General features: G+C 45.2%; 1 protein-coding gene across 1 annotated transcript in view; it reads right to left on the reverse strand.

The window, feature by feature from the left end:
- The window catches only part of TTPA (alpha tocopherol transfer protein), a 59,467-nt gene that overhangs the window by 15,919 nt on the left and 17,484 nt on the right, over positions 1 to 26,064 (reverse strand). Inside the window, exons 2-3 of the mRNA XM_088469358.1 lie at positions 1,537 to 1,690; positions 632 to 825 (exon numbers count right to left, since the gene is read on the reverse strand). Coding sequence (XP_088325484.1) covers positions 632 to 825; positions 1,537 to 1,690 — 348 coding nt within the window. The remainder of the gene's footprint in view (positions 1 to 631; positions 826 to 1,536; positions 1,691 to 26,064) is intronic.

A 26,064-nucleotide genomic window follows, 5' to 3' on the forward strand; every position in this document is an offset into this window, starting at 1 on the left:
TTACCCCTTGCCTCTTCCATAAGCTCAGTGAGCTGCTCAAATTTAGGAAACTCCACTTTGACCACCATCTGGCGTTTAAACACTGGAGTCTTCTTACTAGAAGCTGGTTCATCATCCTGAATATCTAGGATTGCCTGACCGGGAATGCTGGCCTCATGGTAGCAGAATTGTCTACTGCCGATCCCCGGCGTCAGACAATAAGGCCCCGGTGGTCTGATGAGGACACGGACGCTCTGGGTTCTGCCTGAGCTGAAAGCTTTAACTGTTTGGTGCTTGGATCTCTCCAACCACATTATCCCCCATGGTATCCCTGTGGACTCTGAAGAAGAAATCTGTATTTCAGCAGAGTGGTTAAATTTTTTTTTGCGGGGAGGGAGTGTTAGGTTTAGAATATTTATTGATAGGTATAGGTATCCTAACCCTGTCGGGATGCCATTGTAGGAATTCTGGGCGACGGCACCCCGTACCCAACTTGACATTTTGATAGAGTAGTTTACTATAATTAAAAGGAAGTTAGGGGCATTTGGCATTATGAGTAAAATGTATACTTCTGGTCAAGGACAACTTAGCTGTAATACAATATAGTGAGTACACAAATATAAAAGTGAAATAAGTAGAAATCTTCACCTACTGTCATGACTGCAGCGATCCGTGTAGCAATAGTTGGGGTGATTTGAAATGCATGAACCAGTCTCCACCCCTGTAGGTCAAATATAGCCTTAATACCATTCCTCTGTGTTTCTGCGTCCCTAACTATAAGCTCAGATGTTATGAGGCTTATTCGAAACACTTCATATGCGGTAAACTGTTGTGGGTCCCACTTTTCTGCAAAACATGCAATAATGTATATACAGCCATTTCATCTCTCTTTCCTGACAGTTTTCTGTTTTTCTTGTACTCATATATACTGCATTATTAAAAAACATCAGCTAGGCACCACTAAAGCACCTTTTAATGCAATTTTCTCTATCTTTTTTTGCATTTTAATTGAAACTATAGGGCTGACACAGGGTAAGCACTATACCAGCTAGCATATCTTGAGTGAGATTGCATTGCGCATGCCCAGAACAGTATATGCCCATTCAGATGTGATTCTGCCACTTATACCTGCCAATGCCTAATATAGGTGGAACAGGTTGGGATGGGGATGCAAATATCAGATGATGATGAGGATATGGTCAGTGGCACTAGCAAACAACTCATAATTGGAGGTTTTTGAATGCTCCACTTACAGTGATTGGAGCTTTTATCTTGGCTTATAAATATATGGCTCACCATATGGGTGTAAGTGTCTGTGATGTGGACCAGACGCATAGGCTATTATTGCCAACCAGAACACATGTCGAGCTCTGTATATGGGCAGAAATACGCTACTTATTGCATACACTTTTTGAATGTAAATTTCTCATTTTGGGGTCTGTCTGCATCAGGCCCATTGTCTTCAAACACTCTGGGCACATTTAATTAGGAGTATGTTATACATTGTAAAAAACAAAACAAAAAAAACTATGCATATAACGTTTGTATTTTATTTACCAATCCTGTATATAAGAACTTTGCTTCCATAAGCATCTCTTGACCTCAGGACCCCATGGTAGCCAGCGTAGTAGAGGTTAAGGAGAGAAGATGGGCGCAGGTCAGCACTAATTTCTGGGCACTCCTTCCTCCACTTGTGGTAGTTCTTTAACAACTGAAACATGAATAAACATAGATAGTGCCAACGCAAAGGAAGTAGGAGTATATTGTACTACTTAAGCAATCACTCCAGAATATACTGTAGTATCAGTTTGAAATTTCAGATTTGACTTTTTCAAGATTCCACTTCAGTACAATCTATTCTTTGCGGAATGATATATGGATGTCTGCACAGGCACTTTCTCGGATTACATGAATAATCACATAGTTAAATACATTTTTTTCACAAGTTTTCTCAAAGACTATCACTCTTCCTCCTTGTTAATAGACGTAACCACAATATGTGTCCCCAATTCCCTCTTTACATAAAAATGGGATTGGGTAAGACACAAAAAACACAAACAAGACAGAAGTGCAGAGGCCCTTTAGTATAAAAACAGATATATAATTGGTATTAAACTCACAATTTAAAATTCATTACAAGCATATCACATAGTGAAACTGTTTTCTTCTCTGGACTGTGGATATTCCTGCCAGGTGTCCAGATAGGAATCAGATGAGATACAGACACTGAAAGACCCTCACCTCTCCCTCCCCTAACCCTCCCTTAGTTTTGCCTAACCCTAAAATTTCTGGGGTGGTCCCTAACCCCAAGTCCACCCAGTGGGGCCTAACCCTAACCCCCTCTTCCCGCACCCTAAACATAACCCTCTCGGGGGGTGCCTAACTCTAGCCCCATAGCCTAACCCTAATCTTCCCCAGGTCCTTAAACCTACCCACCCCCCCCCTTCCTCCTTCGCAGCTACGAGCTAAGAAACCCAGCTTACCTTCATTTGGGATCCCGGCCGTCTGGATTTTGGCGTGGGGCTAATGATAGGCGTCAAGATTTAGACGTCTATCTTTAGTCCCAGGTCGGGATTCCACTGTCGAGATACAGATGACCGGCATCCCGGCCGCCGGTAACCTGACTAATTCCCGTCTAGATATTAGCAATACAGGCCAGCAAAGTCCCGGACACCAAGCTTGCCCACCAGTAGGGTCCTAAGATATAAAATGTCCACAGTGAGGTGCTGCACATCAAACCTGAGGAGATCGCATGCGCACCATCCGTCTTTCATTAATCGCTGCTGTGTGTACCGGCAATCATGGCATATCCAGGGTGTACCTGGACATCGGCACGATTGCCATTCGCAATCCCACTAATAGACATGCACCAAACATATTCTAAAGCAAAGGGCAATAAAACATACAATCCTCTTTCCTCCCTTGATATGGATCTCCAACATACTTTTGACATACTTCACTAGTGGTATCCTGTGACGTAAGGGTGGGCAATACCATTATTGGTTTCAATTAGCGCCAATTTTACCAGAAACTGGTGTTACAGAAACAAGCCTGCAGCACTCCTAAGGAGGATTACTGTAACACCCTCAGTAAATTATATGAGCAAAGGAGATACATATATATACATATATCTGTTGTGCTGGCTTGTTTCCATATAAAATATGGATATTTTATGAATATAATAAAAACATTTATTCTCAAAGGGATGGGCAATAAGCGGCCCCCAGCACAGACCTACCTGTAAAGTGCTTAGGGCATAATATTTGCTTTTCAAAACCTTGTATATGCTTTGAATCATCTTTGATTACACACAACTTGGCTTCAATATATTAATATGTTACATTGAATGCAACTGATTTATCCAGGGATTATTTAGGAGCATTTTAGATACATACTTATACAATCAATTATTTACTGTATTGTCTATTTTTCTCTTTATATGTAGTAAACAAATAAAAAATAAATAGCTATAGAGGAGTTGTGTTTTCTTTCATTTAATACTGATCAGAAGTAACTATCACAGACCAAAATGCTATAATACACAAGAAGCTGCAGGGCAATATGTGGTGCCAAAACTAATATGGGTAGTTAAATATGCTGCCAAGACAAATAAACAGGCCAACCCCAACACCACGCCCAACAAGGTTCTTCTATAAACACATTCTACAAACACCACTAACAATGTATATCCAAGTACAGTATATAGCGGAAAAAAAAAATCTCTATTCTAGTGGCCATGAATTTAGATAAGAGTATGCTATAGTCCCCCGATTTATATACATCCAAATCCACAGACATTGTTTCATTTGTAGACATATGTGAATTATGAATAGTATTGTTTCTAGGGTACGCAATCGGGAAGCCGGCTGACTTTATACTGACAGCCGGCTTCCCGACTGTCATATCCCGGCGAGGGTGAAATGACCGGCGTCTAGATGTAGACACCGGTCATTTTACCGACGTCGGGAGACCGATGCCAGTCATCCCGATCGAAGTGATGCCGGGCACCGCTGCGGACAGCCGTGGGGGGGAGAGGGTTAGGTTTAGGGCTCCCGGGGGGGACTTAGGGTTAGGCACCCCCTGGGAGGTTAGGGTTAGGCACCTCCCCGTGGGACTTAGGTTTAGGCGGCGGGGAAGGGGGGGTTAGGTTTAGGCACTGGGGGGAAGGTTAGGGTTAAGCACCCCTAAGGAGGGTTAGGGTTAGGTTAGTTCATACTTACCTGGGGACGATCTGTATTTTCAGCCGTGTCGGCCTGCCGCTGTCAGGATTTGAACCGCCGGACTTCTTTCTAGAGGCCATAATTCTCTTCTTATTTACATGAAAGGTGCTGGAGCTAGTACACTCACATTCTACAACCAGCCATGTCATTCTCCTCTCACCTCCCACACTCAGCCATGTCATTCTCCTCTCACCTCCCACACTCAGCCATGTCATTCTCCTCTCACACTCAGCCATGTCATTCTCCTCTCACACTCAGCCATGTCATTCTCCTCTCACCTCCCACACTCAGCCATGTCATTCTCCTCTCACACTCAGCCATGTCATTCTCCTCTCACACTCAGCCATGTCATTCTCCTCTCACCTCCCACACTCAGCCATGTCATTCTCCTCTCACACTCAGCCATGTCATTCTCCTCTCACCTCTCACACTCAGCCATGTCATTCTCCTCTCACCTCTCACACTCAGCCATGTCATTCTCCTCTCACACTCAGCCATGTCATTCTCCTCTCACCTCTCACACTCAGCCATGTCATTCTCCTCTCACACTCAAGACATGTCATTCTCCTCTCACACTCAGCCATGTCATTCTCCTCTCACACTCAGCCATGTCATTCTCCTCTCACCTCCCACACTCAGCCATGTCATTCTCCTCTCACACTCAGCCATGTCATTCTCCTCTCACACTCAGCCATGTCATTCTCCTCTCACACTCAGCCATGTCATTCTCCTTTCACACTCAGCCATGTCATTCTCATCTCACCTCCCACACTCAGCCATGTCATTCTCCTCTCACCTCCCACACTCAGCCATGTCATTCTCCTCTCACACTCAGCCATGTCATTCTCCTCTCACACTCAGCCATGTCATTCTCCTCTCACACTCAGCCATGTCATTCTCCTCTCACCTCTCACACTCAGCCATGTCATTCTCCTCTCACACTCAGCCATGTCATTCTCCTCTCACCTCCCACACTCAGCCATGTCATTCTCCTCTCACACTCAGCCATGTCATTCTCCTCTCACCTCCCACACTCAGCCATGTCATTCTCCTCTCACCTCCCACACTCAGCCATGTCATTCTCCTCTCACACTCAGCCATGTCATTCTCCTCTCACCTCCCACACTCAGCCATGTCATTCTCCTCTCACACTCAGCCATGTCATTCTCCTCTCACACTCAGCCATGTCATTCTCCTCTCACACTCAGCCATGTCATTCTCGTCTCACCTCCCACACTCAGCCATGTCATTCTCCTCTCACACTCAGCCATGTCATTCTCCTCTCACCTCCCACACACAGCCATGTCATTCTCCTCTCCCACTCAGCCATGTCATTCTCCTCTCCCACTCAGCCATGTCATTCTCCTCTCACACTCAGCCATGTCATTCTCCTCTCACACTCAGTCATGTCATTCTCCTCTCACCTCCCACACTCAGCCATGTCATTCTCCTCTCACCTCTCACACTCAGCCATGTCATTCTCCTCTCACCTCACACTCAGCCATGTCATTCTCCTCTCACCTCACACTCAGCCATGTCATTCTCCTCTCACACTCAGCCATGTCATTCTCCTCTCGCCTCCCACACTCAGCCATGTCATTCTCCTCTCACACTCAGCCATGTCATTCTCCTCCCACACTCAGCCATGTCATTCTCCTCTCACACTCAGCCATGTCATTCTCCTCTCACACTCAGCCATGTCATTCTCCTCTCACACTCAGCCATGTCATTCTCCTCTCACCTCTCACACTCAGCCATGTCATTCTCCTCTCACCTCTCACACTCAGCCATGTCATTCTCCTCTCACACTCAGCCATGTCATTCTCCTCTCACCTAACACACTCAGCCATGTCATTCTCCTCTCACCTCTCACACTCAGCCATGTCATTCTCCTCTCACACTCAGCCATGTCATTCTCCTCTCACCTCTCACACTCAGCCATGTCATTCTCCTCTCACACTCAGCCATGTCATTTTCCTCCCACACTCAGCCATGTCATTCTCCTCCCACACTCAGCCATGTCATTCTCCTCTCACACTCAGCCATGTCATTCTCCTCTCACCTCACTCAGCCATGTCATTCTCCTCTCACACTCAGCCATGTCATTCTCCTCTCACCTCTCACACTCAGCCATGTCATTCTCCTCTCACACTCAGCCATGTCATTCTCCTCCCACACTCAGCCATGTCATTCTCCTCCCACACTCAGCCATGTCATTCTCCTCCCACACTCAGCCATGTCATTCTCCTCCCACACTCAGCCATGTCATTCTCCTCCCACACTCAGCCATGTCATTCTCCTCCCACACTCAGCCATGTCATTCTCCTCCCACACTCAGCCATGTCATTCTCCTCTCACACTCAGCCATGTCATTCTCCTCTCACACTCAGCCATGTCATTCTCCTCTCACACTCAGCCATGTCATTCTCCTCTCACACTCAGCCATGTCATTCTCCTCTCACCTCCCACACTCAGCCATGTCATTCTCCTCTCACACTCAGCCATGTCATTCTCCTCTCACACTCAGCCATGTCATTCTCCTCTCACCTCTCACACTCAGCCATGTCATTCTCCTCTCACACTCAGCCATGTCATTCTCCTCTCACCTCCCACACTCAGCCATGTCATTCTCCTCTCACACTCAGCCATGTCATTCTCCTCTCACTTCCCACACTCAGCCATGTCATTCTCCTCTCACACTCAGCCATGTCATTCTCCTCTCACCTCCCACACTCAGCCATGTCATTCTCCTCTCACACTCAGCCATGTCATTCTCCACTCACCTCTCACACTCAGCCATGTCATTCTCCTCTCACACTCAGCCATGTCATTCTCCTCTCAACTCCCACACTCAGCCATGTCATTCTCCTCTCACCTCTCACACTCAGCCATGTCATTCTCCTCTCACACTCAGCCATGTCATTCTCCTCTCACACTCAGCCATGTCATTCTCCTCTCACACTCAGCCATGTCATTCTCCTCTCAACTCCCACACTCAGCCATGTCATTCTCCTCTCACCTCTCACACTCAGCCATGTCATTCTCCTCTCACACTCAGCCATGTCATTCTCCTCTCACCTCCCACACTCAGCCATGTCATTCTCCTCTCACACTCAGCCATGTCATTCTCCTCTCACCTCCCACACTCAGCCATGTCATTCTCCTCTCACACTCAGCCATGTCATTCTCCTCTCACCTCCCACACTCAGCCATGTCATTCTCCTCTCACACTCAGCCATGTCATTCTCCTCTCCCACTCAGCCATGTCATTCTCCTCTCCCACTCAGCCATGTCATTCGCCTCTCACCTCCCACACTCAGCCATGTCATTCTCCTCTCACCTCTCACACTCAGCCATGTCATTCTCCTCTCACCTCTCACACTCAGCCATGTCATTCTCCTCTCACACTCAGCCATGTCATTCTCCTCTCGCCTCCCACACTCAGCCATGTCATTCTCCTCTCACACTCAGCCATGTCATTCTCCTCTCACCTCTCACACTCAGCCATGTCATTCTCCTCTCGCCTCCCACACTCAGCCATGTCATTCTCCTCTCACACTCAGCCATGTCATTCTCCTCTCACCTCTCACACTCAGCCATGTCATTCTCCTCTCACACTCAGCCATGTCATTCTCCTCCCACACTCAGCCATGTCATTCTCCTCCCACACTCAGCCATGTCATTCTCCTCCCACACTCAGCCATGTCATTCTCCTCCCACACTCAGCCATGTCATTCTCCTCTCACCTCCCACACTCAGCCATGTCATTCTCCTCTCACACTCAGCCATGTCATTCTCCTCTCACCTCCCACACTCAGCCATGTCATTCTCCTCTCACACTCAGCCATGTCATTCTCCTCTCACACTCAGCCATGTCATTCTCCTCTCACCTCCCACACTCAGCCATGTCATTCTCCTCTCACACTCAGCCATGTCATTCTCCTCTCACCTCCCACACTCAGCCAGGTCATTCTCCTCTCCCACTCAGCCATATCATTCTCCTCTCCCACTCAGCCATGTCATTCTCCTCTCACCTCCCACACTCAGCCATGTCATTCTCCTCTCACCTCTCACACTCAGCCATGTCATTCTCCTCTCACACTCAGCCATGTCATTCTCCTCTCACCTCCCACACTCAGCCATGTCATTCTCCTCTCACACTCAGCCATGTCATTCTTCTCTCACCTCCCACACTCAGCCATGTCATTCTCCTCTCACACTCAGCCATGTCATTCTCCTCTCACACTCAGACATGTCATTCTCCTCACACTCAGCCATGTCATTCTCCTCTCACCTCCCACACTCAGCCATGTCATTCTCCTCTCACACTCAGCCATGTCATTCTCCTCTCACACTCAGCCATGTCATTCTCCTCTCACACTCAGCCATGTCATTCTCCTCTCACACTCAGCCATGTCATTCTCCTCTCACACTCAGCCATGTCATTCTCCTCTCACACTCAGCCATGCCATTCTCCTCTCACCTCTCACACTCAGCCATGTCATTCTCCTCTCACCTCTCACACTCAGCCATGTCATTCTCCTCTCACACTCAGCCATGTCATTCTCCTCTCACACTCAGCCATGTCATTCTCCTCTCACCTCCCACACTCAGCCATGTAATTCTCCTCTCACCTCTCACACTCAGACATGTCATTCTCCTCTCACCTCTCACACTCAGCCATGTCATTCTCCTCTCACACTCAGCCATGTCATTCTCCTCTCACACTCAGCCATGTCATTCTCCTCTCACCTCTCACACTCAGCCATGTCATTCTCCTCCCACACTCAGCCATGTCATTCTCCTCTCACACTCAGCCATGTCATTCTCCTCTCACCTAACACACTCAGCCATGTCATTCTCCTCTCACCTCTCACACTGAGCCATGTCATTCTCCTCTCACACTCAGCCATGTCATTCTCCTCTCACCTCCCACACTCAGCCATGTCATTCTCCTCTCACACTCAGCCATGTCATTCTCCTCTCACACTCAGCCATGTCATTCTCCTCTCACCTCCCACACTCAGCCATGTCATTCTCCTCTCACACTCAGCCATGTCATTCTCCTCTCACCTCCCACACACGGCCATGTCATTCTCCTCTCCCACTCAGCCATGTCATTCTCCTCTCCCACTCAGCCATGTCATTCTCCTCTCACCTCCCACACTCAGCCATGTCATTCTCCTCTCACACTCAGCCATGTCATTCTCCTCTCACCTCCCACACTCAGCCATGTCATTCTCCTCTCACCTCTCACACTCAGCCATGTCATTCTCCTCTCACCTCTCACACTCAGCCATGTCATTCTCCTCTCACACTCAGCCATGTCATTCTCCTCTCACACTCAGCCATGTCATTCTCCTCTCGCCTCCCACACTCAGCCATGTCATTCTCCTCCCACACTCAGCCATGTCATTCTCCTCCCACACTCAGCCATGTCATTCTCCTCTCACACTCAGCCATGTCATTCTCCTCTCACACTCAGCCATGTCATTCTCCTCTCACACTCAGCCATGTCATTCTCCTCTCACCTCTCACACTCAGCCATGTCATTCTCCTCTCACCTCTCACACTCAGCCATGTCATTCTCCTCTCACCTCTCACACTCAGCCATGTCATTCTCCTCTCACACTCAGCCATGTCATTCTCCTCTCACCTAACACACTCAGCCATGTCATTCTCCTCTCACCTAACACACTCAGCCATGTCATTCTCCTCTCACCTCTCACACTCAGCCATGTCATTCTCCTCTCACACTCAGCCATGTCATTCTCCTCTCACACTCAGCCATGTCATTCTCCTCTCACCTAACACACTCAGCCATGTCATTCTCCTCTCACCTAACACACTCAGCCATGTCATTCTCCTCTCACCTCTCACACTCAGCCATGTCATTCTCCTCTCACACTCAGCCATGTCATTCTCCTCCCACACTCAGCCATGTCATTCTCCTCCCACACTCAGCCATGTCATTCTCCTCTCACACTCAGCCATGTCATTCTCCTCCCACACTCAGCCATGTCATTCTCCTCCCACACTCAGCCATGTCATTCTCCTCTCACACTCAGCCATGTCATTCTCCTCTCACACTCAGCCATGTCATTCTCCTCCCACACTCAGCCATGTCATTCTCCTCTCACACTCAGCCATGTCATTCTCCTCTCACACTCAGCCATGTCATTCTCCTCTCACACTCAGCCATGTCATTCTCCTCTCACACTCAGCCATGTCATTCTCCTCTCACCTCCCACACTCAGCCATGTCATTCTCCACTCACCTCTCACACTCAGCCATGTCATTCTCCTCTCACCTCTCACACTCAGCCATGTCATTCTCCTCTCACACTCAGCCATGTCATTCTCCTCTCACACTCCCACACTCAGCCATGTCATTCTCCTCTCACACTCCCACACTCAGCCATGTCATTCTCCTCTCACCTCTCACACTCAGCCATGTCATTCTCCTCTCACACTCAGCCATGTCATTCTCCTCTCACCTAACACACTCAGCCATGTCATTCTCCTCTCACCTAACACACTCAGCCATGTCATTCTCCTCTCACCTAACACACTCAGCCATGTCATTCTCCTCTCACCTCTCACACTCAGCCATGTCATTCTCCTCTCACACTCAGCCATGTCATTCTCCTCTCACCTCCCACACTCAGCCATGTCATTCTCCTCTCACACTCAGCCATGTCATTCTCCTCTCAACTCCCACACTCAGCCATGTCATTCTCCTCTCACCTCTCACACTCAGCCATGTCATTCTCCTCTCACACTCAGCCATGTCATTCTCCTCTCACACTCCCACACTCAGCCATGTCATTCTCCTCTCACACTCCCACACTCAGCCATGTCATTCTCCTCTCACCTCTCACACTCAGCCATGTCATTCTCCTCTCACCTCTCACACTCAGCCATGTCATTCTCCTCTCACACTCAGCCATGTCATTCTCCTCTCACACTCAGCCATGTCATTCTCCTCTCGCCTCCCACACTCAGCCATGTCATTCTCCTCTCACACTCAGCCATGTCATTCACCTCTCACACTCAGCCATGTCATTCACCTCTCACCTCTCACACTCAGCCATGTCATTCTCCTCTCACACTCAGCCATGTCATTCTCCTCTCACACTCAGCCATGTCATTCTCCTCTCACCTCCCACACTCAGCCATGTCATTCTCCTCTCACACTCAGCCATGTCATTCTCCTCTCACACTCAGCCATGTCATTCTCCTCTCACCTCCCACACTCAGCCATGTCATTCTCCTCTCACACTCAGCCATGTCATTCTCCTCTCACCTCCCACACTCAGCCATGTCATTCTCCTCTCCCACTCAGCCATGTCATTCTCCTCTCACCTCCCACACTCAGCCATGTCATTCTCCTCTCACACTCAGCCATGTCATTCTTCTCTCACCTCCCACACTCAGCCATGTCATTCTCCTCTCACACTCAGCCATGTCATTCTCCTCTCACCTCCCACACTCAGCCATGTCATTCTCCTCTCACACTCAGCCATGTCATTCTCCTCTCACCTCTCACACTCAGCCATGTCATTCTCCTCTCACACTCAGCCATGTCATTCTCCTCTCACACTCAGCCATGTCATTCTCCTCTCACACTCAGACATGTCATTCTCCTCTCACACTCAGACATGTCATTCTCCTCTCACACTCAGCCATGTCATTCTCCTCTCACACTCAGCCATGTCATTCTCCTCTCACACTCCCACACTCAGCCATGTCATTCTCCTCTCACACTCCCACTCAGCCATGTCATTCTCCTCTCACCTCTCACACTCAGCCATGTCATTCTCTTCTCACACTCAGCCATGTCATTCTCCTCTCACACTCAGCCATGTCATTCTCCTCTCACCTCCCACACTCAGCCATGTCATTCTCCTCTCACACTCAGCCATGTCATTCTCCTCTCACCTCCCACACTCAGCCATGTCATTCTCCTCTCACACTCAGCCATGCCATTCTCCTCTCACACTCAGCCATGTCATTCTCCTCTCACACTCAGCCATGTCATTCTCCTCTCACCTCTCACACTCAGCCATGTCATTCTCCTCTCACCTCCCACACTCAGCCATGTCATTCTCCTCTCACACTCAGCTATGTCATTCTCCTCTCACCTCTCACACTCAGCCATGTCATTCTCCTCTCACACTCAGCTATGTCATTCTCCTCTCACACTCAGCTATGTCATTCTCCTCTCACCTCTCACACTCAGCCATGTCATTCTCCTCTCACACTCAGCCATGTCATTCTCCTCTCACCTCTCACACTCAGCCATGTCATTCTCCTCTCACCTCCCACACTCAGCCATGTCATTCTCCTCTCACCTCCCACACTCAGCCATGTCATTCTCCTCTCACCTCTCACACTCAGCCATGTCATTCTCCTCTCACACTCAGCCATGTCATTCTCCTCTCACCTCTCACACTCAGCCATGTCATTCTCCTCTCACCTCTCACACTCAGCCATGTCATTCTCCTCTCACACTCAGCCATGTCATTCTCCTCTCACCTCTCACATTCAGCCATGTCATTCTCCTCTCACCTCCCACACTCAGCCATGTCATTCTCCTCTCACCTCCCACACTCAGCCATGTCATTCTCCTCTCACCTCTCACACTCAGCCATGTCATTCTCCTCTCACACTAAGCTATGTCATTCTCCTCTCACCTCTCACACTCAGCCATGTCATTCTCCTCTCACACTCAGCCATGTCATTCTCCTCTCACCTCTCACACTCAGCCATGTCATTCTCCTCTCACCTCCCACACTCAGCCATGTCATTCTCCTCTCACACTCAGCCATGTCATTCTCCTCTCACACTCAGCCATGTCATTCTCCTCTCACACTCAGCCATGTCATTCTCCTCTCACACTCAGCCATGTCATTCTCCTCTCACACTCAGCCATGTCATTCTCCTCTCACACTCAGCCATGTCATTCTCCTCTCACACTCAGCCATGTCATTCTCCTCTCACACTCAGCCATGTCATTCTCCTCTCACACTCAGCCATGTCATTCTCCTCTCACACTCAGCCATGTCATTCTCCTCTCACCTCTCCCACACTCAGCCATGTCATTCTCCTCTCACACTCCCACTCAGCCATGTCATTCTCCTCTCACCTCTCACACTCAGCCATGTCATTCTCTTCTCACACTCAGCCATGTCATTCTCCTCTCACACTCAGCCATGTCATTCTCCTCTCACCTCCCACACTCAGACATGTCATTCTCCTCTCACACTCAGCCATGTCATTCTCCTCTCACCCATGTAATTCTCCTCTCCCACTCAGCCATGTCATTCTCCTCTCACACTCAGCCATGTCATTCTCCTCTCACCTCCCACACTCAGCCATGTCATTCTCCTCTCCCACTCAGCCATGTCATTCTCCTCTCCCACTCAGCCATGTCATTCTCCTCTCCCACTCAGCCATGTCATTCTCCTCTCCCACTCAGCCATGTCATTCTCCTCTCCCACTCAGCCATGTCATTCTCCTCTCCCACTCAGCCATGTCATTCTCCTCTCCCACTCAGCCATGTCATTCTCCTCTCCCACTCAGCCATGTCATTCTCCTCTCCCACTCAGCCATGTCATTCTCCTCTCCCACTCAGCCATGTCATTCTCCTCTCCCACTCAGCCATGTCATTCTCCTCTCCCACTCAGCCATGTCATTCTCCTCTCCCACTCAGCCATGTCATTCTCCTCTCCCACTCAGCCATGTCATTCTCCTCTCCCACTCAGCCATGTCATTCTCCTCTCCCACTCAGCCATGTCATTCTCCTCTCCCGCTCAGCCATGTCATTCTCCTCTCCCGCTCAGCCATGTCATTCTCCTCTCCCGCTCAGCCATGTCATTCTCCTCTCCCGCTCAGCCATGTCATTCTCCTCTCCCGCTCAGCCATGTCATTCTCCTCTCACACTCAGCTACAACATGGTGACAGAATGACTAAGACAAACAACAAGCTATGGAATTTTGAGAGTTGAGTTTTTGTTATGACCTACAGATGTGAGTGATGAGCTGCATTTGTAGTTTCTTAACAATGCTTTAGTTTAGCATATCATAAGTAGAAAGTTATAGATGAGTGTATAAAGTAGATTGTCTTATTTTTATGGTCTGCACTGAGTCTTGCACATACACAGTTGCAAAAGCTTTGCAACAGGATTGTGTAAACTTAAAGTGACAAAGCATATATAAGATTAGGCCTGTCTTCACATGCCCTGTGTAGGTTTTTCTCCTTGACCTAGGTGAGAAACCCCCATGCACTAGAATTGCACAATCTGTACTCCACCATTTAGAGTGATGTACCACACTAACTTATACACATCTAAAATCTGAGTCCTCTGAAGTGGGGAAATAAATTCCATGGCCACAACACTCTGGTAGGTTTTTACAGGTGGGTGTGAAGCTTTAGACTGCATTGCTTGCAGTGTACCTGGGAAAAGTGCTTCACCATTAAATTGCATAAAAGGTGCAAAATCTGTAGCATTAAAAGTATAGGATGACATGGTAAAAACAACTTGAAATGTGCTAAGTCACTATTAATGTAGTCAAATTCTGCACCCTATAAACGGTCATATTGTTCAATAAACCTATCAGGGATGTGCAGTCAGAGTAGGCAGTCTCCCTGTCAGACTGCAGAGTTTTGAATATAAAAGTGATTAGCATAATACAAAGAAGATATTTAGAACTTATAAATAACTTTGTATTATTCTGATCGTATTTATAGTGAAAACTCACCAAAATTGTAGCCTCCCTAGAATTATATTGAGAGATGAGAGATGAGGCAGTTAGAGCTCAGCCTCACCTTTGACAGCTCAGACACTGCCTGGAGCTGGAGGCTGGGCCACGAAAGCCAATAAAAAACAGAAAAAGAGCTAATGGAGGCATGCCTCACTGTGAGGGGGCGTGCCTTGAGCACTGATGGACACCTCTGACGATCAGGTGACCAGTCCAGGAAGTACTCAGGCATCGGATCTCAGCAGGAGCAGCACTACTGAGGAAAGAAGGAACTTGGAATATGCAGACAGAGGAAACACACAAAGGAGATTAAGGTTAGGCGGGTCAGCTGCTAGGGGGAGATCTGTGTGTGTGTGGCGGAAATCTTTTGTGCTAGGGGAAATATGTGCGAGGGGGATCTGTGTGAGGGGTGAGCTTTGTGCAGCTTTGGATCAGTTGCAATTTGCGATCACAAACATCAGCAATTTTCCCTGTTGTGCTGCACATCTCAGATAATTTAGTATGCGCCTAAGAATAGATGCATTTTCTTTTTAAAATGCTGTATACTAAAACTGATTACAGGGCGGTCATGTGACATGATGGACTATCACAGGGATATGACAGCAACGAAAAAAAGCAAAACATTTATTTCCTAAGTAAATGTACTGGCTCTGAAAACATAAGACAGATCCATATGTAGCAAGCATTAAACTAATATTCAACACAGGGCAACTTCATTCATGCAATACGCATTTACTCATCAAGTCTGGTCAGGTGTTTGGCATGCAGTGGCACATGAGGTTCCATCTCCATACTTTAATGGCAGGAATAAAATGCTAGAGAAAGCATGATTAATGTATGAAGCAAGTGGGCCCAAGGAAACATATTCCGAAGCATATTATTAAAACTACCAGCAATTTTCTCATTACAAAACAATTTTTGTTGACGACATTGTAGAACACAGGTCAGATGAATGAAAATTAAACAACACACATGTACTATGCTATACAAGTGTCCAAGTTTATTGGCAGAATCTTTGAGTGTAAGGAACTGTCAGTTACTTGCAGAAAAATAACACAGATGTTCAGCAGAGAAAGGAGTTACATAATTACAAAATATTCAGCATATCCCCTTCCAAAATTCTCAACCAGCTTCAGCACTAGACATAGACAACAAACTTGTCCTTGGCGATGAGGTTTAAGAAGGGAGCACATGTAAGGTGTATTGTAGTAAAGCTGCAGGTTTAAAGAAACTATGGACGCTTCAAAAATTGAAACAGAAATAAAATTACAAAGCTGCACTTAAAGAAATGAAAAGTTTCTCCAATTTACTGTAAGTACAGGTTGTGAGTCTTCCATATCCAAATATTCCCAAATATTGAATATTTTTAGCATCACTGAGATAGTGACACTTTTACACAAACTTTGTTTGAGCCACAAAACTATTGAAAATATTGTATACAAATACCTGCAGGCTGTGTGTATACTGTATAAGGTGTATATATAACAAATGCATTCTGTGTTTAGATTTGGTTCCTATTCCCAAGATATTTCATTACGGTATTGAAATACGGAATATGGAATATTCTGATATCAAAAATAACCCTGGTCCCAAGCATTTTTGACATGGCAGACTTGACCTGTAACAATAACTTATTAAAACATTTTCTCAATGCAGAGCCTTTGAGAAAAGCACAGTTAGCGGAGAAATGTGGTGGAAAACAACTGCTAATGCTTTGCCTGAGAGTGTAGCGATTCAGCAACACATGGACCAGAGACAGTGGAGAGACTCACAAACCTGATAGGAGACATAGGGGTCTATTTACTAAGCAGTGTTAGGAGACAGAGTGAAAAGTGATAAGAAAGTGATAATGTGCCAGCCAATCAGCTCCCAACTGCCATCTCACAGGCTGTGTTTGAAAAAATGACAGTTGGGAGCTGATTGGCTGGCACCTTATCACTTTTCACTCTGTCTCCTAACACTACTTAGTAAATAGACCCCTTTACCTGAGAGCAAAGTTCTGTAAGAACACTTTCACAAACTATTGCTTGTTTACTTTCACAAATAGTGTTCATTCTAGCACACTGCACCTGTCACAACCCGCGCAGTTCCTCTGTCCTGCCTGGGGTGTCGCTCTCTGCACTGCTTCTAGCACACTCAGCTGATGCAGCAAACTGCTGAGATACAGACCAGAGTGCACCAGAGCAGAGAGCAACACCCCAGGCACGAAAGAGGAACTGCACGTGTTGTTGCAAGTGCAGGGTGCTAGATTGAACACTACACAAGCTATTGCTCTTTTGCATATAATCATAAATAAATGGGATTGGAGGTCACAAAATACAAGGCATATAGCTCTGCAAGCTTATCCTGGCACTCTTGGTCAGTGGGGTCTGGAGTTAAGACCCCTTATAGTGCACCTTCCTCACCGTGCTTCCCAGGATAATGAATAGCAGTTTCAAAAACACATTACACTAAAAGAGTAAAAACATGTAGCACACACACAATTTTACCCTTCTCTGCCCCATTAATTCATTACAGTAAAAATGTTGTTCTGCAGAATAAAATCTGAGTTGTGCACGGCTTGCTCTTGCTGCCAATCTCTTGCAGTTCTTTATTCAGCTGCATGTATCCCCCCACCCTCCCCCAGTGGACTGTTGGTGTCCTCCACTCAGATTTTAGACACTGCCAGTTCATTAACTTAAGTTTAAAATTGTGTTTTAATTATTTATTATGGCATGTATATGTCAGTCATTGTTAGCTGCGGTTACAGAGACTAGGGGGTAAATTTACTAAAGTGAGAGTTTTTAGAAGTGAGTTTTAAAAGTGATGTTGCCCATAGCAACCAATCAGATTCTAGCTATTATCTTCTAGAAGGTGCTAGTTAAATGTTAAGTAGAGTCTGATTGGTTGCTATGGGCAACATCACTTTTAAAACTCACTTCTAAAAACTCTCACTTTAGTAAATTTACCCCTAGCCCTCTTGAGTCTCTGCAATTTGTTATACCGTCCCGAAGCCAAAAAGGTCCTACTTAGATGTTCAGCAAAATAATGAAAATACAAAAATTGTGCTTACCTGCTATCCCTAGCTTTAGTTATGAAATGGTGGCCATGGACGCGCTTTTGTTTATCCACAACAATTCTGAATGTCAGCCAACATCACTGGTTTTGCCCATGACATCAAACAGAAGGGAGACAATGGACAGTGGTTCGTGCTGGCACATGGGAGAGTAGACAGGGAACAGATGGGAAGGGTGACAATAGAAAACATACACAAAGTGTGGGACAGAAAGGAGACAGAGACATGGAGATAAATACAAAGATAGTGACAGATACACAGACGGGATGCAGAGGCAAACATGGACGCAGGTGGTGCAGTCATAGGTGGACAGGATGATAGAGGAGACCCTGCATACTGTACATTAAGTTCTAACTTATGCCATGACTCAGTGTAGGGAACCACGCAGGAGAAGAGATTGGAGGCAAATTGCAGTAGGGGTCGGGTATGTACAAGCATACATTCAACAAACAGTCCGTGTAAATGGCTGTGCCCTGGCAGCGCATAACCCACAGACACTGGCACACAGTTTAGGAACCACTTTGCTACAAAATGCGAGCAGTATCGCTCAGCACTAAACGATAGTTCAATGTTTGCTACCTCTGCAAAAACAATCGGTCATCTAATTCTATAAAGGGTTTTAGCGTTTGCTAAGATTTTCTTATGCCGCTGTGGGAGACATATCAATATATGGTATCACTGTACATTTACTTTCAGTATATTGTAACTGATTCAGACCCGCACGCGAGCGCTGAGCGCTCGCAAGTGGGTTGATGGTGCCCTAGTGCGCATGTGCGAGACCTGAATAACGACGGGGTAGTCGTCGTTATGGGTCTCGCACCAAATGGGGCATGCGGTCGATGGTGAGTGACAGCACGCCCCCTTTGGTGGGCGTGCCGGGGGCGTGGCTGCCAGACGGAGGCGTTCCCATGGGATAGAGCCAAAATCACTCCAGGGCTTGCGGTGACCGAGACCCTACCGCAGGGTCTCGTCGCAAGCCCGATGGTCGAGATGGTCTTGACCATCGCGACCATCATCATGGACGCTCGCATAAGCTGTGGGTGGTAACCCACAGCTATGCGAGCGTCCAAAAGGCCGCTTTGCAAGAAAAAAAAAAAAACACGCCCTGATTCAGAGCGGGCGCTCGTTCAGAGCGTCCGGCTCTGAATCAGGCCCTTAGTCACCAACATTGGATCAAAATGAGAGGCATGATGATATTTAAGTAAAAGGTAACCACAAACAAGCAATATGGCCATTCAGGGTGACCACTAACAAAACCAGATGAATTTATACATGTGGCAAAACTACACTGATCTACGGTACTTTTATAGGCACCACAGCTTTAACAATAAATAAATAGCCAGATTGAGATGCTTAATATATACATGTCCAATAAATACCAAATACATTCAGCAATGATCATCAGTCACAGTACAACTTGATTTTCGTCCATACACAAACAAATCCAAATCAATACAGTCATTTGGAATTTGTAGCCCAAACATGGTAAATGTGGACCCTCCAACAGATCTGCATAACACTACATGGCCACCCAACAAATTGGTGGTGTTATTTATTATCAGTTATTTATATAGTGCACACATTTCCGCAGCGCTTTACAGAGATTATTTGTCCATTGACATCAGTCCCTGCCCCAGTGGTGCTTACAATCTATATTCCCTACCACATGTACATGCTGCACATACTAACACACTAGGGTTAATTTTTGTTGGGAGCCAATTAACCTACCAGTGTATATTTGTAGTGTGGGAGGAAACCCATGCAAGCACTGGGAGAATATACAAACTCCACACAGTTAGGACCGTACTGGGATTCGTACCCATGACCTCATTGCTGTGAGGCAGTAATGCTAACCACTACATCATATGTGTAATAAATAAACAAATAACAATAAAAACAACTTAGAATCCCTGATCCTCACTCCCAAGAAACATTGGTTACTAGGTGGAGGAGGATGCTGTGTTTACTGTGTTATGCAAGTCGTGGGTCCACTTTATTTCCCCGTTAGGAGAAAATAACTGTACAAATATGTCCTATATAATGTTTGGATTGGTTAATGTTTTAAAGACAGTACAAATACTAGACTTATTTCATATTAAATATATATATATATATATATATATATATATATATATATATATATATATATATATACACACACACACACACACACATATACAGTCAGGTGCATAAATATTGGGACATTGACAGAATTTTCATATTTTGGCCTCTATTCACCACCACAATGATTTTGAAATGAAACAAACAAGATGTGCTTTAACTGCAGACTTTCAGATTTAATTTGAGGGTAATTACATCCAAATCAGGTGAACGGTGTAGGAATTACAATGGTTTCTATATGTGCCTCCCACTTTTTAAGGGGCCAAAAGTAATGGGACAAACTAAACAATCCTAAATCTAACTTTCACTTTTTAATACTTTGTTGCAAATCCTTTGCAGGCAATCACAGCCTGAAGTCTGGAACGCATAGACATCACAAGACGCTGGGTTTCATCCCTGGTGATGCTCTGCCAGGCCTCTAGTCGGGTCGACTTATACTCGAGTATATACGGTAAAAAGTGAAAGTTAGATTTAGGATTGTTTAGTTTGTCCCATTACTTTTGGCCCCTTAAAAAGTGGGAGGCACATATAGAAACCAAATGCAAATGTCACACCTAGAATCAACTCCAGACCTTTTACCTGCTTAATTGATAATGAAATAACGAGGGAATAGCCCACACCTGTCCATGAAATAGCTTTTGAGTTGATAGTCCCATTACTTTTGGCCCCTTAAAAAGTAGGAGGCATATATAGAAACCATTGTAATTCCTACACCGTTCACCTGATTTGGATGTAATTACCCTCAAATTAAATCTGAAAGTCTGCAGTTAAAGCACATCTTGTTTGTTTAATTTCAAAGCCATTGTGGTGGTGAATAGAGGCCAAAATATGAAAATTCTGTCAATATCCCAATATTTATGCACCTGACTGTATATGATGCTACTCAAGAGTACTAAATAATTTGTTTACAAAGCTTAATTGTGCACACTAGTGCCAATTGTATTCACTATGCCACTATACCCTGGGAGTGTGGCACCAGGGAGTTACACAATTTTAAGTTAACATTCCAATCAGGTTCAGTCACTTGAATGTCAATGACCATCAGATCAGCGCTCATGTAATGTGATAAAAACTGAACACCGAACATCTGAGGAATAGAAGGGACATACACACACAGATAATGATGGTAGAGATGTGTTATTTTAAAAATTACATAATGTTCTTTGTGAAAAGAAATGTAAAACAACTGCTTGTGTAACCTATTGGATTACTAAGAAGTTGAACACTGTAAAAACAAGTCTGTTTTTCATCCCAGCTCTCAAATGGCCAATTGGGTTAAGGGTAAATAGAAATTTCTAGGTGCAGGACTGTGTGGAATTAATCACATGAGACAAACTGACATATCCAAATAGTCCCGTTTTGCAGATGTTGATGAAAGGGGGGTAAATGCTGGAAAATGATTGGTCCTCATCAGAATAAGGACATGGTTGAGTTATGGAAGCAGAACAGAGTATATTTTATAAATTTTTATATGTGTAATATACATTAACCAATGGAAGCAGATACATGAGTACCTTTTAGACTTAAAAGTCACATGTTGGTGTAATTAACTGTAGTAAATCTTGCGATCATAAAAAAAAAAAATAATTCCAGTGTAGCCCTGAGATTTATTTATTTTGAACAATATCAGCATAAGTGGGTGATAATCAGTGTTGTATTTAGAAAAAAAAAAAAAATCACTTTCAGAGTGAGCCTTTAGCTAATAATTAAAGAAATCAACTAGAATTGAATGGGGTGTTCACTTTGTCAACATTATAGTCTCTTTACTTAACTGGGTGCAATGTGTTATTTACCAGGAGCCTCCAACAGACCCAATGCCGTCCTACTGTATACTAGTCCCAATGGATTGTGCAATGTGGCAGCACTGACATCCATACCACTCCCATTCAGACTAGGATGTACTCAGGGAATAGGTAACAAGGACACTGCCTCTTGTTCAGTGGGATGCAGTCATAATGTCGATATTTACAATATCGACTATCATACTGTTGACACCACAATGTCGACAGTTATGTCAACATTGCTTAAATGTCGACATTTTACATGTTCACATCTGCAGAATTTCGAGATGCTCACAATATTGACACGTGATATGTTGACAATCTGCATGGACCAGAGGTTTAGGGTCAGGATGCAGCACCGGAGGATTAGGGTTAAACTGAGGGAGTGGAAATTAAGGTTAGGCAGTAGGGGGAGGGTAAAGCTGTGGGGGGGGGGAGATAGGGCTAGGCACTAGGGAGAGGGTTAGGCTGCGGTAGGGGAGGTTAGGGTTGGGCACCAGGGGGAGGGTTAGCCTGTGGGAGGGGAGGTTAGGGTGGGCAGCAGGGGGAGGGTTAGGGTTAGCCTGCGTGAAAAGAAGTTAGGTTTAGGCACTAGGGGGAGGGTAAGGGTTACAGGTATGGGTTAGCAATACGCACAGCAAGAAGCACCGCAGGATCAGCCGGAAATAACTGTCAGACGACCATCAGACCTGTAAGCCATCGCTGGTGCCGTCAAAGTCGACATGATGAATAACGACAAAATATACTGAACCCTCTTCAGCTAACTAGCACACTGGAGGCCTATGTGATTTCTGCAAACTCATTAGATCAGAAAATGACAAACCAATGCTAACAAACATAACTTAATGAGCCAATTGCGCTGCCCGCAGATCTAGTGTTCTAGCACCCTGCACCTATCCCAAGTCGTGCAGTTCCTCTTTCCTGCCTGGGGTATCACTCTCTGCTCTAGTGCTTCTCATACCAATTTAAAATTTCTTTTGAGAACATGAAATTGAGACACAGCTAACCTGTCAATCAATAATTATTTTACAGAGCATTCAAAAATTATGTGTGTGGGTGATAAATTATCAAAAATGATAGAAAATGGACAAATCAGTAGGCTTGGAAACATTTAATGGGGTATTTATCATTGTGAATATGCAGGGACACATAAAAAAAAAAAAAAAAAAACTGTCCGTGAGAAGGCTAAAAAGTAAAATTATAGTGATGGTCCGAATCTTGCTGAGCTCGTGCCCATGAGTGCTCATCGGCCCGCGTGAACGCTCTTTTACACTGGGCTACCATCATCTAAAGAGAGCATTAGCTAATCAGATCAATCTCAGAAAAGCTAGGCTTTTCTAAGCCCGGTAAATTGCCTCAGACCATAGACTCCATTGCGCTAGTTTGCCTAGTACATGACATAACTTCAATATCTCCTGCATTAGGCAAATTGCCCTGATATTAAACTAATGTGGAAACTACCATTTTTTGCATGATTTTCAGTGGAACTTACTTAATAGAATAGACCTCTTAAGGGAAGCGGTATGATATCCCGGCGGCCGTATGGCCGGGAGTTCGAATCCCGGCAGTGGCAGCCCGGCAAAACAGCAAAGCCCGGCAGCGGAAGCCCGACAGCGCTGGAAATCCCGATCCTCCTAAGATATCTACTAACCTAACCCCCCTAACCCTCCTTAGGGGTGCCTAACCCTAACCTCCCCCCTGTGCCTAACCCTAACCCCCCTCCTTCCCCGCTGCCTAAACCTAAGTCCCCCAGGGGGGTGCCTAACCCTAACCTCCCCCCGGGGGTGCCTAACCCTAACCCTCCCTCCCCCTAGCCTAACCCTAACCCTCCCTGGGGGGTGCCTAACCCTAAGTCCCCCCCGGGAGCCCTAAACCTAACCCTCCCCCCCCATGGCTGTCCGCTGGCGGCGCCCGGCATCCCTTCGATCGGGATGCCGGGCGCCGGTATCCAGGCGTCGTAAAAATGACAGGCGTCTAGATTTAGACACCTGTCATTTAACCCTCGCCAGGATAATGCAGTCGGGAAGCCGGCTGTCGGGCTTACGTCAGCCGGCTTCCCGATTGAATCCCCTCTTATGGATATACAGTCAGGTGCATAAATATTGGGACATTGACAGAATTTTCATATTTTGGCCTCTATTCACCACCACAATGGCTTTGAAATGAAACAAACAAGATGTGCTTTAACTGCAGACTTTCAGATTTAATTTGAGGGTAATTACATCCAAATCAGATGAACGGTGTAGGAATTACAACGGTTTCTATATGTGCCTCCCAGTTTTTAAGGGGCCAAAGTAATGGGACTATCAACTCAAAAGCTATTTCATGGACAGGTGTGGGCTATTCCCTCATTATTTCATTATCAATTAAGCAGGTAAAAGGTCTGGAGTTGATTCTAGGTGTGACATTTCCATTTGGAATCAGTTGCTGTCAACTCTCAATATGAGATCCAAAGAGCTGTCACTATCAGTGAAGCAAGCCATCATTAGGCTGAAATATCAAAACAAACCCATCAGAGAGATAGCAAAAACATTAAGTGTGGCCAAATCAACTGTTTGGAACATTCTTAAAAAGAAGAACGCACCGGAGAGCTCAGCAACACCAAAAGATCCGGAAGACCACAGAAACCAACTGTGGTGGACGACAGAAGAATTATTTCCCTGGTGAAGAAAAACCCCTCCACAACAGTTGGCCAAATCAAGAACACTCTCCAGGAGGTAGGTGTATATGTGTCAAAGTCAACAATCAAGAGAAGACTTCACAAGAGTGAATATAGAGGGTTCACCACAAGATATAAACCATTGGTGAACATCATCTAAAAAAGCCATTACAGTTCTGGAACAACATCCTATGGACAGATGAGACAAAGATCAACTTGTACCAGAGTGATGGGAAGAGAAGAGTATGGAGAAGGAAAGGAACTGCTCATGATCCAAAACATACCACATCATCAGTGAAGCATGGTAGTGGTAGTGTCATGGCGTGGGCATGTATGGCTGCCAATGGAACTGGTTACCTTGTATTTATTGATGATGTGACTGCTGACAAAAGCAGCAGAATTAATTCTGAAGTGTTTCGGGCAATATTATATGCTCGGCTCACTTCTTTGTCACATAAATGAAAACAAAAAAAAAGGTATCTTTTGTCCTTCCAATTATTACACTTCAATTGGATCTGTGTGGGTTTTCTTAATTAATTGAAATAGCAATTAGCATACCCCAACTCACACTATGTTGCAGATGTTAAAACACATAAAGGTATCTTTTATCTGGAAAAAATTGGTTCATACCCCAACTCACATGGAGCAAAGCGATGAAACTCCTATCAAGGTTTCTTTTCAGAATTTGCAGTAGTGTAACTTTTCCAGTAGGATTCTCAGTAGTGTAACTCCATAATATGATTCAGTAAGCAGTAAAATCAAAAGGGTGTTTTTTATTGACAAAAAAGACAAGTCAAAAATAGAAGATAGGCAATAGCATCAAAAATTGATGCATAAACAGTACAATAGAACTACATAAAGCAGCATCGAAATGGTCATCCAGAATGGAAAAAATATAAAAATGAAAAAAAATTCAAATCAAACAATTAAAAAATTAAAAAATCCAAGTATTGAGCTACTCACACCTTCTGGTAATTGTCAACAGTCACCAATGAGCGTAATGAAGTAATCCTGCATCTCCAATTCTCTTTCTCCTAGGTTTAGATTTCACTCTGGTTTTCTTATGTCCAGCCCTTTTTCCTCTATATGTCTAAATGAGAAGTTTGAGTTACAATGGTTCTTATGATTTGATAGAATTTCAGGGTTGGATGCCCTTATTTTTGTTATGTGCTTATTATCATATGATTATTTATATGTATCGTAGCTTTGTTAGCTTTATTAGTGGTATGAATTCATATTGTTATGGCAGAATCATAATTTTTAGATTCAGAATATATTTGTTTTTATTATTATTGTTATCTAGTTTTACATCACATTATCATTACATTAATTCTTTTATGTATATTTTTTTTGCATATGTCCACCGACTTATTTGAGAGTTCCGCGCTAATGCACATATGGTCGCCATGGCAACACGGTGAATAATCCCGTTGGAGAGAATTGATGGTGAAATCACTCTCCCCTTGGGACTCTATATCCCAGCATCC

The sequence above is a fragment of the Taudactylus pleione genome, unplaced genomic scaffold (assembly GCF_031769625.1).
Source record: "Taudactylus pleione unplaced genomic scaffold, aTauple2 ptg000090l, whole genome shotgun sequence".
Taxonomy (NCBI): domain Eukaryota; kingdom Metazoa; phylum Chordata; class Amphibia; order Anura; family Myobatrachidae; genus Taudactylus; species Taudactylus pleione.